Source organism: Marmota marmota, unplaced genomic scaffold, assembly GCF_001458135.2.
Source record: "Marmota marmota marmota unplaced genomic scaffold, marMar, whole genome shotgun sequence".
In the NCBI taxonomy this organism is placed as follows: Eukaryota; Metazoa; Chordata; class Mammalia; order Rodentia; family Sciuridae; genus Marmota; species Marmota marmota.
Genome location: NW_026000174.1, coordinates 10,958,625 through 10,975,250, shown reverse-complemented (window position 1 = coordinate 10,975,250; position 16,626 = coordinate 10,958,625). Strand labels below are relative to the sequence as shown.

Below are 16,626 nucleotides of genomic sequence, written 5' to 3'. Positions count from 1 at the left end.
CATCAGTGGTGTCATCTTCCAATAGGAAAATTGCGTTTGGAAGATTATATATCCATTCATTCTCAAGGGGTTTCTTAAATTTTAAATATATTCTAATATCTAAAATATGTTCTCTAAGTAGATGATCTCACTAACTTCAGGCAAGTTGTATTATAGAATTAAAAACTCACAGGAAGGTGAGATTAAAGCTATCCACCTTGGAATGTACCTTACACCTACCAGGTGAAATAGGTACATGTATTTTTAATCTTTATTGTACAGATAAGGAAACTAAATCTAGATGGGTTTATAGTTTACCACTCTGCCCAAGGTCACATAGAGCCAAATACTGTCTTTACACTTTTACTTCAATCCAAAAACAATGCTCTGACATCTGCCATCCTTGTGATACAAGGAAAATTGTTTTGAAGAATCATTAAATTCCTTATAATAATATTAAATGCAGGAATCAATTAGTATTTTTGAGGTTTAAAGAACCTTCAACTTTTCTCTATTGGAAGTCTTATTGTCTGAGATTGAATTTTCATTAAATGTTCAGATCATAAAAGGTTAGTGTTTCTCTTCAAAGGCAATTCAGTTAGAATTCAAAGTAAAAAAAAAATGTGGTGAGATATGATCTGAGAAATAATCAATTAACAAGCACATGATAAATTGCCAGGTAATTTAAGTGCTGTTGGAGCTCAGCCTATAGTTGTAGACTGAACAGTGGCAGCTTGTTGCTAAGTCTACCTAACAGGCAGCTGGTTTGAAGATTAGTTTGTCTCTTTAACTTAGAAAAATACATCCCATAGTAATACTTTAAAAAGCAGAGGTCACCAAAATGTGACTGCATAGGTAAAGGTGTCACTGATTTGTTTTACTGGGCCTGCAAAGTATTTAAAATAGAGTCAATATTTTAAGTCTTTTTCACATAAAAATCCATAGTTCCAGCTTCTTTTGCAAAATTCAGATGATCTTACAATATTAGGCCTGAATTCTGCCAGGGCAACACTACTAAATAATGGTTCTTCCCTTTAACAGCCCCTTGTCTTCCAAACATGAAGGTGTGTCACTGTTTCATGGCTATTTTTCTTACAGAAATAGTTCTTTTTATTCATGTTGCTTACATGAAGACTATGGTTTAAGAAAAATGAGTACTAATTGTGAAAATAGCCCTCTGAACTTCACATCAGATTGAATTTGTGACTTCTGATAACCCTGCTTCCTCTGCCATCTTCTCAAATGGTGGCCACTTTCCCACACTCTCAAACCATTGGGCCTAGAGGTGTTCCTTGTCCTTATTGCTACTTCCCATTCATTCTCCTCTACTTCTTCCCTTAAAAACAGGTCATCAACTACCTGTGTACTTGTCGCAGTTAAGCATTATATAGTTCCCTCAAGTCCCCCTTATTCCTAAGGTCTGAGTTCCTGTCATCTTTTCCATAACACTACTCCAGTTATTTCTTGGTAATTAATACCACAGACAGGATCCTTTCCATGTCTTTGCCCCCGTTTGTTGGTTCCCTCCCCTTTAATAATCTTGTCTTTTACTCTGCTCAGCTTATATATAGCTTCAGGCTTAAAATTTATGATCTCAAACACCCCACTTTCCCACTGTAACTCCTTTCCAGCCCACTCACCCTAGTACCCTGTCTCTAGTGATCCCCTGACTACCATAGGGAACTTTTGCCCACTGATAACTTTTCACATTTCTTATCCCTCTCAAGTACTGTCTTCTACTTAAGCAATCATTTACTTGGGCAATCCTCACAAACATGCTTGCACATACCTGTACCTGTAAATCCCTTTCTCATCTCTTCACCTACCCACGACTTAACCACAACTTGATTAAATGCAATAGTCTGCTTATTTGCACTCATGCAATAGAACACAACCAGAATTTGCTGTGTATGTGTGTGTGTTTAAGGATTTGAGGTTGCTGTCTGTAAGCAGCTGTACATGTTTTACAAGCCAGCATCTAAGCATCTTCCCGGTTTGGGGTAATCTACCACTGTGAGAATCTGGACAGGGAAGTGTCATTTGTTTTAAAAGCTTAAAGTGGCCAGATACTCCATCTGTCCCTTGCAACTAAGGCACAAAGTGCCATCCAGAACTTTGAATCTTGAGTGTACTGACTCAAAGACATAGAGACAATAAAGAAATCAGTCTGATAGCAGCAGGGGAATTAAAACATCTTATGTAACCACTCCTAGGCCCTAACCCTTTTTATGAGCCTTATTTATTTTAGCTTTCTTGTCTATTTTGTAAGCTAGAACATAGCTTTCTAATATTTATTTTCTCCTTAATTAGCTAGTATTTGGATTAATAGCCAAAATTTGGGTTGACACAAGATTGTAATTTCATGAAAATTACTGCACTATCTTCATATTCAAAATGTTTACTATTTGAAGTTCAATGGGAATTATCTTTGCTTTCTTCATAATGCTTTGAGCTATTTATTGCTGCTCTTAATAAGCCTGATGCAACCACTCCAGTTGCCTTTATTAGCTTGTCCAATGCTTATAAACCATAAACTCATTAGATCTGTTTATAAAGCAGGAGACTTGCCTGAAGGTTCTATGAATAATTGCATGGATTTCATGACATCTATTTTAATTGCTCAATGGAATTTTAAATTTCAGGTTTCTCAAATACATTCTAAGTGGTGGATGAATGTTACAGTTTTTCTTATTGGTAATAATTAACATTTAGTGAGCTATTTTTTAGGCACTGTTGTCCTAAGTGCTTAGTATGCATTAGTGATTCATATAATCTCCAAAAAATCCACTCCCCCCCAAATCCTAGCCAGACATAGTGGCACATCTGTAATTCCAGTGACTTGGAAGGCTAAGGAGGATCACAAGTTTGAGGCAGCCTCAGTAACTAAATGAGACACTGTCTCAAAATAAAATACATAAAGGACTGAGGATGTGGCTCAATGGTAGAGCACCCCTGGGTTCAATCCCTAGTACATACAAACAGAACAAATGTCTGTATATACTGTATATTAGTCTTACCCCCAAGTCATACATATTTTTATTATTTTTATCTTTAAAAATTAAGATTAAAATATTCTAACCAAGTTCAATTCTTCAATTTAAGTTTTTCTGACTTCTCATTTGAAATTAGGAAGTCCCCAATTCAGCCTTATAAATACTTACATACTGGTTTTATTTCTGTATATATGAAGAGAATGAATATATTAGTGTAAATATGTTCCATCTCCTCCATAATGTGATGGCAATAATTCTATTCTAGAAATACTTTAAAAATAGGATTTACATGAGTATAAGCTATACAGCAGTAAGTGGATCAAAATTCTATAGATAAGGGGCTGGGGTTTTGGCTCAGTGGCAGAGCGCTTCCCTAGCATGTGTGAGGCACTGGGTTTGATTCTCAGCACCACATATAAATAAATAAAATAAAGGTCCATTTATAATTTTAAAAATTCCATAGACAATCTAGTTTTAAATATTTATTATCTCTGAATCTTCACTAATCACACCTGTTTTCTAAAAGTAAAGGACTATACACCATAATCATTAGTGCATAAACTCTCACCTTCACCAATACTGAGAAAGACCCTAATACCATCTCAAAATATGTAACTCACAAGGCTTTAAATAAGATTATTTGAGAAGTATAAATATGCTGGACATGGTGGCACATGCCTATAATCCTAGTCCTGGGAAGGCTGAAGCAAGAGGATTGCAAGTTCAAAGCCAGCCACAGCAACTTAGCGAAGCCCTAAGCAATTCAGGAAGACCCTGTCTTTAAATAAAATATACAAAAGGGCTGGGGATGTGGTTCAGTGGTAAAGTACCCCTGTACCACACATACAAAGGGATAATAAAGGCATCTATACTCATAAGGTAGTCCGGTATATCAGAACACATAATATATGCAAAGAACCCAGGATGGTGGCTGATACACAGGAGGTCTTAGAAAATTTTAGTTTCCATTTCTAAGTGGCTCTTTTACTTGCCAATTAAAACGATTAAGACTTTGTGAATCTAGTTTTAAAAAAAGGAAAATTACTTTAATTGACGGGTGAGGGAAACCACGTGAAAGTGCTGATGAGAACACTGGGCGGAGGACATCAAAATAGACTTTAGTCACTAATCAGCCAACTGGCTGACTCTGAACAGCTTATTTAACCTACAAGTTATCTGAAGTCCAGGTATAAATCTGGAACTACAAATCAGCCTTATAAATACTCAGAAAAGCTAACATGTGAAAGTTTAAAAAAATGTAAGAAATTATTCCTGATCCAAAGAAAAGCAGCAGAAATTCTTTAAGACTCTCTCTCTCATTTTATTGTTTTTTTTTTTTTTGTGATGCTGGGGATGGAAACCAGGGCCTCTTGCATGTGAGGCAAGTACTCATTACTGAGATCTACCACTACACCGATAGTATGATATTTTGCCAGCATTACTTAAAAAAACAAAAAACCTCACTAATAGAATTAGTCAAAAACGAGAACAGTGATATAGAAAATGTAGATTTATTTGTTATGTTATTACAAAGACAAAACAATTATCATTAGAAGTACTTGGGGGACTTTCATTTCAGATCACTGTTCTGTTACAGAAAACTAACCTAAGAGGGTGGAAACTAAATGATATTAACCTAAGAGGCTATACAGGGTAGACTGGTAAAAGAGGGCAGAAGGAGCAGAAGGTAGCTAGAAACACTCTTGTCAGTGGCAGGATCTGTAGCTAGGATATTTCCCAAGAGGCTACTACAGAGGCCTGAATTAATTAATTTGGCCCCCAAATCAGTAAAAGACTCTTGACTCTGTGGAGAATAACAAAGGCTGATCCCTCTGAGATATTTGCCTTTTCTTCCCACACTCCAAGCTCCTGAGCATGTTTACCACAGGCCTGCTACCATACAGATGATTCATACAGCAAAGGCAGGAATTATAGGCTTACTCATAGGGTACCTAACACAAAGTTTTGGGGTAAATGATAAACTACAAGTACCCCCTTGGATGAATTATTTCACCTTTGTTAATAAAGTTCGTAGTTCCTTCTGCTGGTGACAACTTGCTGTCTCAGTATAGTCTGTCTTGAGAAAGAACTAGTTTAAGAGTTTTGGAGAAGGAAAGACTTTCATCAACCCCGCTCCAAAGTGGAAGAGGCACCAGGTTCTCTCCTAGTTATAAGCAGAACCTGAAAAACAAAAGGTTTATAATGTTTATAATACAGCTTTATTTACTGAATGCCTTGTGAAGAGTGCCAAGGGATTTAGATATATTATGTCTCAGTCTTTGCGATAACCTGGCCACGTAGTTACCACCCCACTTTATAGATGAGGACGTTGAGGATTAGATAAGGTATATGCCTTGTCCAAGGCAAACAGCCAGCCAGTCCATGGTAGAATTGTGATTCCACCATTCATTTGCCTTCCCCTTCACTCCTTTTCAGGTATTGAGAGATCCCAGTTCAATTATCTATAAATCATTAATGGTCACATAAACACTCTAATTATACCTTGTTTATTCTTTAAAGGCACATACAATTTTAAATGATTACAAATTTATAGATATTGTTTGGAATTCGGGTCAATTACCCAGATGGAAAGCCTGAATAAACTATGAATAAAATATCTCTTTGCCTTTGAGCAAAGAACATGAAATTAACAGAAAACAAATCATCAGCTCATTAGAAAATTTGTGGCTATTTTATGGTTATTTCACCATTACAAAGAATCCTAAGAATGTTTGCCAGGGATTGCAGTAACATCTCATTTGAATAACCACTAGCGACACATCAAATGAGTTTCTCATAATCATTATTAACAGAGTGGTCAATGTTCTCTGAACAGTCTATTCTTCAGGGAAAATACATGAAAAATCAGAAGACCCCAAATTCTATTTATCCAGTCTCAATAAAACTGTTATTAAACAACTATCTCTGAACTGAAAAAAACAAAACAAAAAAAACAATGTGCTATAAAGAATTTGATCAGGAAAGGTGATTGAGGTTGGTACTAAAAGGTTTCCCATGAAGAAGAGTGAAGTTACATCTAGAAGTGAGGGATGAGAGCCAACACTCACAGAACACCAGCGGTGTGCACACACATGGCTGTGCAGAGGAGACGCTGCTAATTTTAGACTATCTGGCTACCACTGATAGAAGTAAATGTGAAAATAAGAACTAAGTATTTATGGGAAGAGATATAAATCACAGAACTCTATGATGTTATTTTTTGATAGTTCTACTGGTAGGATCTGAGAAGAAAGCAGAGATCTAATATCACAATTCATGGTTAGTATGAGAAGCAATGTTAAATCCACAGTGGCAATAATTTGGAAGGTCTGTCTGGAATTTTAAAAGGCTGGTCTCTGATATTAAATGGAACAAGGGTACAGGAAATTAAAATTTTAACTTCAGAAAAGCCAGAGCTAAAATTTATACCAGAAGAAAACAAAATTATTATAAATCTTGCCATGTTACTAACATATGCTTCAATAAAAGGATCTGGAAGATAATTCGAGAAGACAATGCTGTTACAGGGAGGAGAGGACAACAATTTAACAATGTGAAAATTTTGCAGTGTATAAAGTTAACTAAGGTTATCAGTCCTATCTTTGAATAGTATGAACTAGCTACATGGTCTTAAATTATTACTAACATATACTTTAATTACTTGAGCTGGAAAAGGACAATATAGGGGCTGGGGATGTGGCTAAAGCGGTAACGCGCTCGTCTGGCATGTGTGCGGCTCGGGTTCGATCCTCAGCACCACATACAAACAAAGATGTTGTGTCCGCCGAAAACTTAAAATAAATAAATAAATATTATAAAAAAAAAAAAAAAAGAAAAGGACAATATATTTCTCCTAGTAACAAAATAACAAATAGGGACAAACTTCAGGCAAAGCTCATGAAAGTGTCACAGGAGAGAAAATTGGCAGAGTTCTTTCATCAGCCGTGAAAAGCAGGTAAGAAATTACTTAGGAAATTATGGCTTTTTGGATAACTCTACATGGACTTGTTATGGTTTGGTAAATCAGCTTTTAATACTAAAATACATGTGGCAAGTGTGTAATAGATGTTAAACTGAACATCACCACGTTTGTAGACCCTGATTTCTTAGGGAAAAATACATGTAACTTTCAGTAATTTCAGAATTGGGAAACATTTTTCTGAACTTTATAGAGCTCTCTTCAATTATGAATATAAAAACTTATTATTTCAGATGCTTTTCATGTTCAGTGACAAGGAAGAAAATAAACTACTCACTTTTAAGCAGCATAAATCATTTTCAGTGATCAACATCCGCATCCTCAAACTGTCCAGCAACTGTTGGTGTGGTATCTACCTCCATGCCATCTGAAAAAAACAAAACAAAAAATTTTGCTGAGCCATACTCTACTGAGTACTTCAAATAGGTAGATTCAATGTATAATTTCAACCAGAAGGAAGCTAGTGCCCTCTGTTGATAAGAGTTGCCCCTCCCCCGCTTTAACTAAAATATCCAGAAACAGAGAAAGGAAAACAACACCTATTAATTTAGGCCAAGTTAAAATTAGTTTACACATTTAACATTTACTTTGTAAATACTCAAACTCAACAAAGAGCTGGAGGTAGGAACTTTTAAAAATTATTTTTTGTGGTGCTGGGGATTGAACCCAGGGCCTTGTGCATGTGAGGCAAGCACTCTACCAACTGAGCTATATCCCCAGCCCCAGGAACTTTCTTTTTTGCAGTACTGGGGACTGAACCCAGGGCCTCATGCATGCTAGGTAAATGTTCTACCACTGAGCTACAGCCCCAGCCCTAGGTAGGAACTTTCATTTAAAAAAAAAATTTTTTTTAATATGTATTTTTTAGTTTTCAGTGGACACAACATCTTTGTTTGTATGTGGTGCTGAGGATCGAATTTGGGCCGCACGCATGCCAGGCGAGTGCGCTACCGCTTGAGCCACATCCCCAGCCCCCTAGGTAGGAACTTTCAGATGCAGTAAATATCAACTATTCACTATTCACAGATTTGTGCTATTTACTGTTAGCCCTCCCCCCCTTTTTTTAAGGTATGTGGTCCTACTTTCACAAAACCTATAACATAAGGAGAAAAGACAAATCAGAATAAACGGCTTGCTTACTACCCTGTGGCAGTAAAAGTGAGAAGTGACACAGAAAAAAAGTCCTGTGGATAGATTATCTACAACTACTCTATTTACTTCCTAGCTTCCATTCACTCCTTCACTTTCAGCCCATCACAGACTTCTTCCAAAAGCCCCTTGGTATCCTACCACATTGGATATGCAAATGTCCTATCTCTCCACTTTTCTAGTCTTGCTAAAGGGGTACCACTTGTCTGCCTAAACCAGAAACTCCTACCATTTCTCTAATTTGTATTGTTTCTACCTCCTAAATCTCTTAAATGTCAAGTCTCTTGATATTCACTACCTCCACTTAATTTAGGCCACCATCTCTAATTTAATAAAAAGGCTTCTTGTCTTTCCTCAAGTATATTTCCTCTCCCTCCAATTTTCCATATTGCGTTACAGTCACCATCTGAAACACTATAATCAAATTGTTCAATGGCTTCTCACTGACCTAAAGGTAATGTTCAAAAAAAACCTTTTTGCCAGGTTTGGTGGCACATGCTTGTAATCTCAGTGACTCAGGAGGCTGACATCACAAGTTTGAGATCAGCCTCAGCAATTTAGCCAGATCCTATTTCAAAGTAAAAAGGGTTGGGGATGTAATGTAGCTCAGTGGTACAGCCTCCCACCAGGGTTCAATCCCCAGTACCAAAACAAAAACAAATATCAATCAATCATACCTGGGGAATTGAACCCAGGGCCTCAACCACACTAGTTAAGCTTTACCACTGAGTTGTATCACTCACTGCTTTCCTTTAAAATTTGAGGCAGGGTCTGGGGTTGTGTGCCGCTTGCCTAGCACATGTGAGGCCCTAGCACCACATAAAAATAAATAAATAAATGTATTGTGTCCAACTAACTAAACAATAAATATTAAAAAGAAAAAATTGAGGCAGGATCTTACTACGTTGCCCAGGTTGTCCTTGAGCTTACAATTCTCCTGCCTCAGCCTCCTGAGCAGCTAGGATTACAGGTCTGCACCACACTGGCATGAATGACCTCTTGAACCTTTCCATTCAACAAAGCCCTTGACCTGCCTCTTCCTTCAAACTGTGTGCAATCTCCCTTCACCTAGGTCACTTCTCTTCATTTTTAGATCACAGCTTAGATATCACTTAACTATACCAGTTGGTGAGGGGCCTACCCCGTACGAACTCACAGCTTCCCAAGCATCTCCTGTATCTCATGGCTGTATCTCTACATATTGTTAACTTACTCTTCTGTTCACTAAAAAGTCAATGACATGAAGATATAACCTCATCTTTCTCAAGCACTATTGTATTCACCGTACCAGGTTCAGTGAATAAATGCCTTTTACAAAACTGAGTACCTAAAACACTGAAATACCATTAGCAGACTATAAATGTTTAAGTGACAACAAGAATGATGTGAGTACTCAGAACTTTAGAAGATGGGCAATGGTGTAAAATTAAGAAGTTTTACAGATAGGCAATTCCAGTGTGTTTTATTTAATAAAGCATATGGATTAAAGTCCTCAAATTTTACTTTAATCCAGTTTTTTTGTGATCTTAAAATAATTTGCTACATAAAATATTAATCAAGGAATTTTATAATTAAAAAAACAAAAACTTCATTAATAAAAGTCTTTTTTCAATGTCTACACCATCTAAGTCATTTCACCCTTTTAAAGTCTACATTAAAGGTTCACCAGCTGGGGCTTAATATGGTGAACCAGGTGGAATGTGACACACTTGTAGGATGACTTGGGAAGATCACTTGAGCCCGGAGATGAGATCAGCCTGGAAAACATAGTAAGACCACCATCTCAAACAAAAACCAAAAATTTAAAAAGCAGGGGACAAAAGGAATAATAGTGAAACCCAAACCCCAAACTTTTCCAAACTAAACTATCCCATAAGTCAGGCATGATGGTACACACATGCAATCCTAATTATTCTTACAGTCTCAGGTACCTGGGAGGCTGAGGTGAGAGGATCACTTGAGCCCATGAAATTGAGATTGGGTGACAGAGGGACCCTGTCTCAAAAATAAATTTTTAAAAATTCCAGAACTTCAAGAACCCCAGGTCAAAATGCTATGTGCATGGAGATAAAGGTACTGATTAATGCATTATGAGAGAAACTTAAGCATACGAATAAGTGAAAAACTAAGGTAAGCCTCTTTAGAAATATTCTGTAGTCATTACTAAATACAAGAAAGATGCAAGAAGTGTTTATAAACCAGTGTATTATTTCTGTGTGATGGTTAATTTTATGTGTCATTTTGGTCAGGCTGTTTTGCCCAGAGTTTGTCAAATATTATTCTACATATTACTGTGGAGGTATTTTTAATTTCTTTAAAAATATTTTAGTTGTTGATGGACCTTTATTTATTTATATGTGGTGCTGAGAATCAAACCCAGTGCCTTACACACTAAGCCACAAACCCAGCCCTCCTTTTAAATTTTTTTATGAACTTATTATTAATGAATTTTAAAATTGTATTTATTTATTTTTTGGTACTGGGAATTGAACTCAGAGGCACTCAACCACTGAGCCATATCTCCAGCCCTATTTTATATTTTATTTAGAGACAGGGTCTCACTGAATTGCTTAGCGCCTCCCTCTTGATGAGGCTGGCTTTGAACACACAACCTTCCTGCCTCAGCCTCCAGAGCCACTGGGATTGCAGGCGTGTAACACCGCGCCTGGCTTTATTAGACCTTTTAAAATTAAATTTTAATAGGTACATTATAATTACATATAACGGTGGGATTCATTGGATATTTTCATATACACACACAGCACAATTTAGCCTGTTTCATTCCCCATAGCTCCCTTTTTCCTCCTTTCCTCCCACTCCCAATCTCCTTCCATTATTTTACTGGTGTCTCTTCTATTTTCATGAGGACTCCTTTTTCCTTAGTTTTCACATGGGAAAGAAAACATATAACTCTTGCTTTTCTCAGTCTGGCTTGTTTCACTTAGCATTATGTTCTCCAGTTGTATCAATTTTCCTGTAAACAACATAACAGTGTTCTTTATGGCTAAAACTTTATGGAGTATAGGTACCAATTTTCTTTATCCATTCATCTGTTGACAGACATGTAGGCTGAGTCCCTAACTTGGCTACTGTGAATTGAACTGCTATAAATGCAGATATGCATGTATCACTAAGGTAATGCTGACTTCAGTTCTTCTGGATAAATACCAAGGAGAAGTATAACTGGGTCATAAGATGATCCCATTCCTGTCTTTGGTGTGGAGGTACTTTTTAGATGAGATTTACATTGAAATCAGTGAACTTTGAGTGAACCAATTTCCCTCCATAATATGGTAGGCTTCATTCAGCCCATTGAAGGCCAAATAGAAAACTGACTGCTCTTACCCTAAGCAGAAGAAATTCTGTCAGCAGATCACCTTTGGACTCAAAATGCAACATCAATCAATTCTTCCCTGGGTGTTCAGTCTGCCAGCCTACCTTGCTGATTTTGGACATGCCAGCTTTCACTGTTTACACATCTATTTATCTATATTTGTGTGTGTGTGTAAAAATAAGAGTGTGTATGCATACACACATACAGGAGGACATCCCTCCACTTTATGCCTGTGAAGAAGGATTACCCTATCAAATAGTAATGTTATTCGGTAACACAGCAGATATAATAGCAGCTTGATGTAAAATGTAGGGATGTTTCCCTGGTATGTGTGTGTGATACATACACATTAGTTAGTGGAAAAAGGGGAAAACCTAGATACAGACATGGACAGAGGATGTGAAGCCATAGGGAAAACAGAGCCATGTATAGGCCAAGAAAAGGGACTGGAATAGATCCTTCTCTCAGTCCTCAGACAACCAACCCTGGGCTTCTAGCCTCCAGAATTATGAGACAATACATTTTTATTTTTAATACCACTCAGTCTATGGTACTTTACTATGATAGTTCAATCAAACTAATACAGATTTGCAACAAAAAATAGTAAATATATCAGTCAGAATATACTTATTTTTCTTTTCTTTCTTTTTCCATTTATTCATTGTTTGTGAGCATTTTTTAAATATTTGGGGCTGGGGATGTGTCTCAGTGGTACAGTGCTTCATTAGCATTAAGGCCCCAGGTTTAATTCCCAGCACTGGGGGTGGGGGTGGGGGGGAGAAACAAACAGAATTTCTATTTTTGTAATTGAGGGGTATGAAATCACTAAAAAAGCAAACAAACCCTGTAAGAATTCCCATTCTAGGTAATTGTACATTTGTTTCCTACTGTAGTTAATTTTGAGATTTGTCTTAGTTTCCAAAATAACCTGTTTCTCCATAACTTCCCTTACTGCTCAGGTAGCCATCTGTTCACACTGAAGAGAAAGGACACTCACCTTCATAATCTCTTACTGAATCTTCCGTCCGGACCCCAGCCATGTTATACTGGCTGCTCACAGACTGAGAAAGCATTCCTTCTAATCTCTCCAGTGTAGCTTGCCCTTCTGCTGTTAAATGGGATAATCCTTCTTCATAGGTATAAAATGTAGGAATATCCCCCTGCCCTTGTTCTAAACAAACAGAAAACTTTTAAGCCATTATACAACAATTAGAAAAAACAAGATGAATAATTAATACATTTGCTAAAGATGAGGTAGAGTAAAAAAACATTTCCGGAGAAACACCTCCAACATTCACTAATGTGGACACTGTTGAAGACAAATATAAAGAGAATGTCCCTACCCTCCAACATGAGAAAGGATTCCTAGAGGTAATAAACCAGTAAATAGCAATTCCCAGAGAAAGACATGTTCGGAGAATACAAGGAAAAAAGAGGGTCAAGGAGTCCTATATTATCGCAGGTGGAATTTTACAGGTGAGAGTAAATCAGTTTGATATTAATTTGTACTAAAGGTTTTATTATGATTAAAATACATGCTTTTCAGAAATTTTGGAAAATACCAAAAGGATAAAAAATAAAAACCACTCAAAAATCTCAGAAGGATGAGACATATTTAGATAATGTGAAGGAAAATTTCAGAAATGAGTGTAAGGCCAAGAATCTAGGATGTATGAAGGAAAAGTGCTGTGGACACCCAGATTAGTGTTTGGAAGATTAGTGGGGGAAAAAAAAAACAAAACAAAAAAAACCAAAGAGAATTCACATGCCTCAAACTATGAGACTCTACTAGGTTAGTGAATATAATTCTAGTCTGGGAATGCAATGGAAAATATTTTTAGATAAATGAAGAATAGTCTGGGAAGGAAAAACTGACTTTGACAGTAAGCTGTTAGAAGAAATACATTAAATAAGACAGAGATGACTCAGCTTCTCAAAGAATGGAGACAGGTCTGTTCTCTTGGGGCAGCTACTTCTGTTTAAGACCCTTTTCTGACTATCCATCACTTTTCTTTCCTTCTATTTATCTCTATTTATTCATGTTCTCCCACCAATAACATTTTACCCTCCAACTTGGAAAGCTCCCATATTCTCCCAGTTCAATTGTTGATAGGGCTTAGGCATTAAGTGTGCCACTGTATGGGTTAGTTTTATTTATAACTGTTTTACTGGCTGCTTCTTGGATACATAAAGGACTATAATCCCCTACCCTGAATACAAATAAGTGCTCAAAATGAAACAGTAAAACAAATCCTGAAAATACATTTCACTAACCATGTGCTTCCACATCATATTCTTCTCCATCATAATCATCTGAGTCTTCATCCTCAGGATCTGGATGCAAAGCCTGGCATTCACACATTGCAGTGAACATCACTTCCACTAAACAAAGACATTAATTTATAATTCATATTTTTGGAATAAAATAATATTTTATAATAAAATAACCATCAGTGCAAATAAATTTAACAGGTAGATGAGATTTACTAGGATAACAGTATTTACAATTTTGAAATTCCAAGTAGGGCTGATCCTTCAAAAAGTGCCTGAGGTTGCAGACAAATCACAAACTAAGAATTCATTTCAAGATATTACTGAGATCTCTTAATGGGTGGTTGGATTTTCTGCAAAAAGTGATCGGAGTCCTTGGTCAGATTGATCAGGATAAATCCTCTCAGTTGATGGGGCACTTTCCAATGATCTCTCACTCTGGAAATGCTGTGACTACTCTACTACCCAACAGATGAGATTCACAGTAGCATAAATCAGTAAAACTAAACAGAGTCCTCCACTCACAAAATACACCAGGTAACATAGTGTATACCACACTCACAACCCTGATATTAATAGTACGTCATCTTCAATGATATTATAGATGCTAAAATAAAGAAAAACCAGAATGGAGGTAATGGTGCATCAATGGGGGAATGCTTGGTACATAAAGAGAAAAGATAAATGCTATAGAACACTCACATGCTGATTTATCACTAGGCACAAATCTAAATTCAGTAATAGGTTCAACATCATCATCACTGTCTTCCTCCTCTTCATCAGCAAGAGATTCTTTTGATTCTTCTAGAAAGATAATAAAAATAACTTTTTAATGATATTACTCATTTGACTTTTTGAAAAAAAAAAAGCTAGAAGAATTTCCTAAGAGATACTTTTTGATACATCTGAAAAACTACAATTTAATTTTTTCTTACAGTTATTTTAGAGCTAAAAAAAGTTCTAGGGGTGTAGCTCAGTGCTACAGCACTTGCTTATCATGTTCAAGGCCCTGTGACAAATCCCTAGCACTGGTGGTGGTGAGACTCTGGATAGTCTCTGGTTAGTCACATTGTGCTTCACTGATTCCTAAGGATTTCAGGGTTCCCACAGAGCCACAGTGATTCCACTATCATTTGTTTTATTACTTTTCACGTTAAAGCAAAGGGTTCAGAAGCAGTGTGTATCCACTGATGTGATTGACAACTAATAATTCACAGATGAGAAAACTAAAGCCCATGGAAGTTAACTGACCCAACAGATAAATTAAACAGTCTGAAGACAACAACAAAAAACCTCCCCAAAACTGTTCAAAGAGAACTGACTTAGCTTAGTCACAGAGCACTTGTTCAGCATTTGGGAGGCCCTGAGTTTCATGGGGTGGGGGGTGGGGGTATAGAGACAAATGTTGAGAGAAAGGAGTAAGTGCTGGTGCAAGTGGAAATTGCTACAACCACGTTACACATTTAAGCATGTACTAATGAAAATATAAAAAATAAACTGAATATTCAAGAAAAGGAAACGGATGCATTGTAACCTAATCATATTTTATAGACAACTGTTAAAAAATAAAACTGAATGAAAAAGCTAGCTGCAGAATGTATAACATCAATTACATTAAAATGTTAAAACACCACACAAAACCCTTATATTGCTTATGGGCATATACATTTCAGTAAAAGTTAAAAGCATAGATAGGAAGAACACATAAACCTCATGATACTGTTTGACTCTCAATTTAGAGAGTAGGGGATCAAATGGGAAGTCAGACAAAAAGGGTTTGAAAGTACTGACAAAATAATTTTTAAAAGTCTAGTAATTATGAAAACGTTAAAATTTATGCTGGATATTGAATAACAGAAAAATGTTTATTATTCTCTGTACTTCTCAATGTTTGAATTTTTTCATAATAAAAAAATATAGGTCACCAAAATATTTAAGTAGGCCCCCAAAACATTAAAACACATTCCAAATTAGTACTCTTAAAAATATAAGTTTTGCTATAACAAAGTTACCATTTTAAGAAAATGTTAATTTTCCATGTGGATGAAGATGAGGTAGAAAGGTACTCCTCCTCCCCTCCTTTTTTTTTTTTTTTTTTTGTAGAGCTGGGCATCAAACCTATGGCCTCATGCATGCCAGGCAAGCACTCTTAACACCGAACCATATCCCCAGCCCCCAAAGTATAATCTTAATATAGCAATTCTATTTGCAAAGGTCAATTATAGGGGCACTATCCACTAAACCCTTTATGTCATGTAAGTTTATTATAGATTAGTGAAAAACATACAAATAAGCAATAAGGAAAAAAAACCCAAATGGCCAGTATTAGTAGTTTGAAGTGACAGATTTTCTGTTTCTAATGTTATTATATTGTTAAATATAATATACATGTCTCCTAGCTGGGCAATGGCACATGCCTATAATCCTAGCCATTGTGGGGTTCTGAGGCAGTAGGATTCTGAGTTCCATGCCAGCCCTACGCAACTAAGAAAGACTCTTGAAATAAAAAATAAAAGTGGATGGGGGTGTAACTCCATGGTAGGGCACCCCTTGGTTCAATTCCCACTATTGGGAGGGGACAGACACCCACCCACACCCCTACCTTCTGTAAACAAGTAGAACAATATAAAAATACTGGAGAACTCTAAATAATTCTAAATAGTAGAATAAGTTACTTAGTACTACCAAACTTTTTCAATACACTTTAAAAAATAAAATTGTGTCACACTGTAATTACTATTCTATAATTGAATATTGCTTTTAAAAATAATAAAAGTAATAAATGCTTGTATAAAAATAAATGGAAGAGTCTAAATGTATTAAAAGAAAAAGTTCCTACCCCTATAGTTCATCTCCCCAGATATAACTAATATTATTAATTCTATTATATCCTCATGATTTTTTTAACACTATAGTTTGAA

The 16,626-nt window shown here is 36.3% G+C and overlaps 1 protein-coding gene across 4 annotated transcripts in view; it reads right to left on the bottom strand.

Annotated features, from left to right (window-relative positions):
• Clns1a (chloride nucleotide-sensitive channel 1A) overlaps positions 1-16,626 on the bottom strand; it is a 37,117-nt gene that overhangs the window by 7,221 nt on the left and 13,270 nt on the right. Inside the window, exons 3-7 of one of the 4 annotated variants that reach the window (XM_015477374.2) lie at positions 14,408-14,509; positions 13,709-13,816; positions 12,432-12,605; positions 7,229-7,318; positions 4,468-5,153 (exon numbers count right to left, since the gene is read on the bottom strand). In XM_015477374.2, the coding sequence (XP_015332860.1) occupies positions 7,251-7,318; positions 12,432-12,605; positions 13,709-13,816; positions 14,408-14,509 (452 nt within the window). In that variant the 3' untranslated portion in view covers positions 4,468-5,153; positions 7,229-7,250. Of the gene's footprint in view, positions 1-4,467; positions 5,154-7,228; positions 7,319-12,431; positions 12,606-13,708; positions 13,817-14,407; positions 14,510-16,626 lie in introns of those variants that run through there. The other 3 variants (XM_048788002.1, XM_015477375.2, XM_048788003.1) reach the window with 3 other exon arrangements.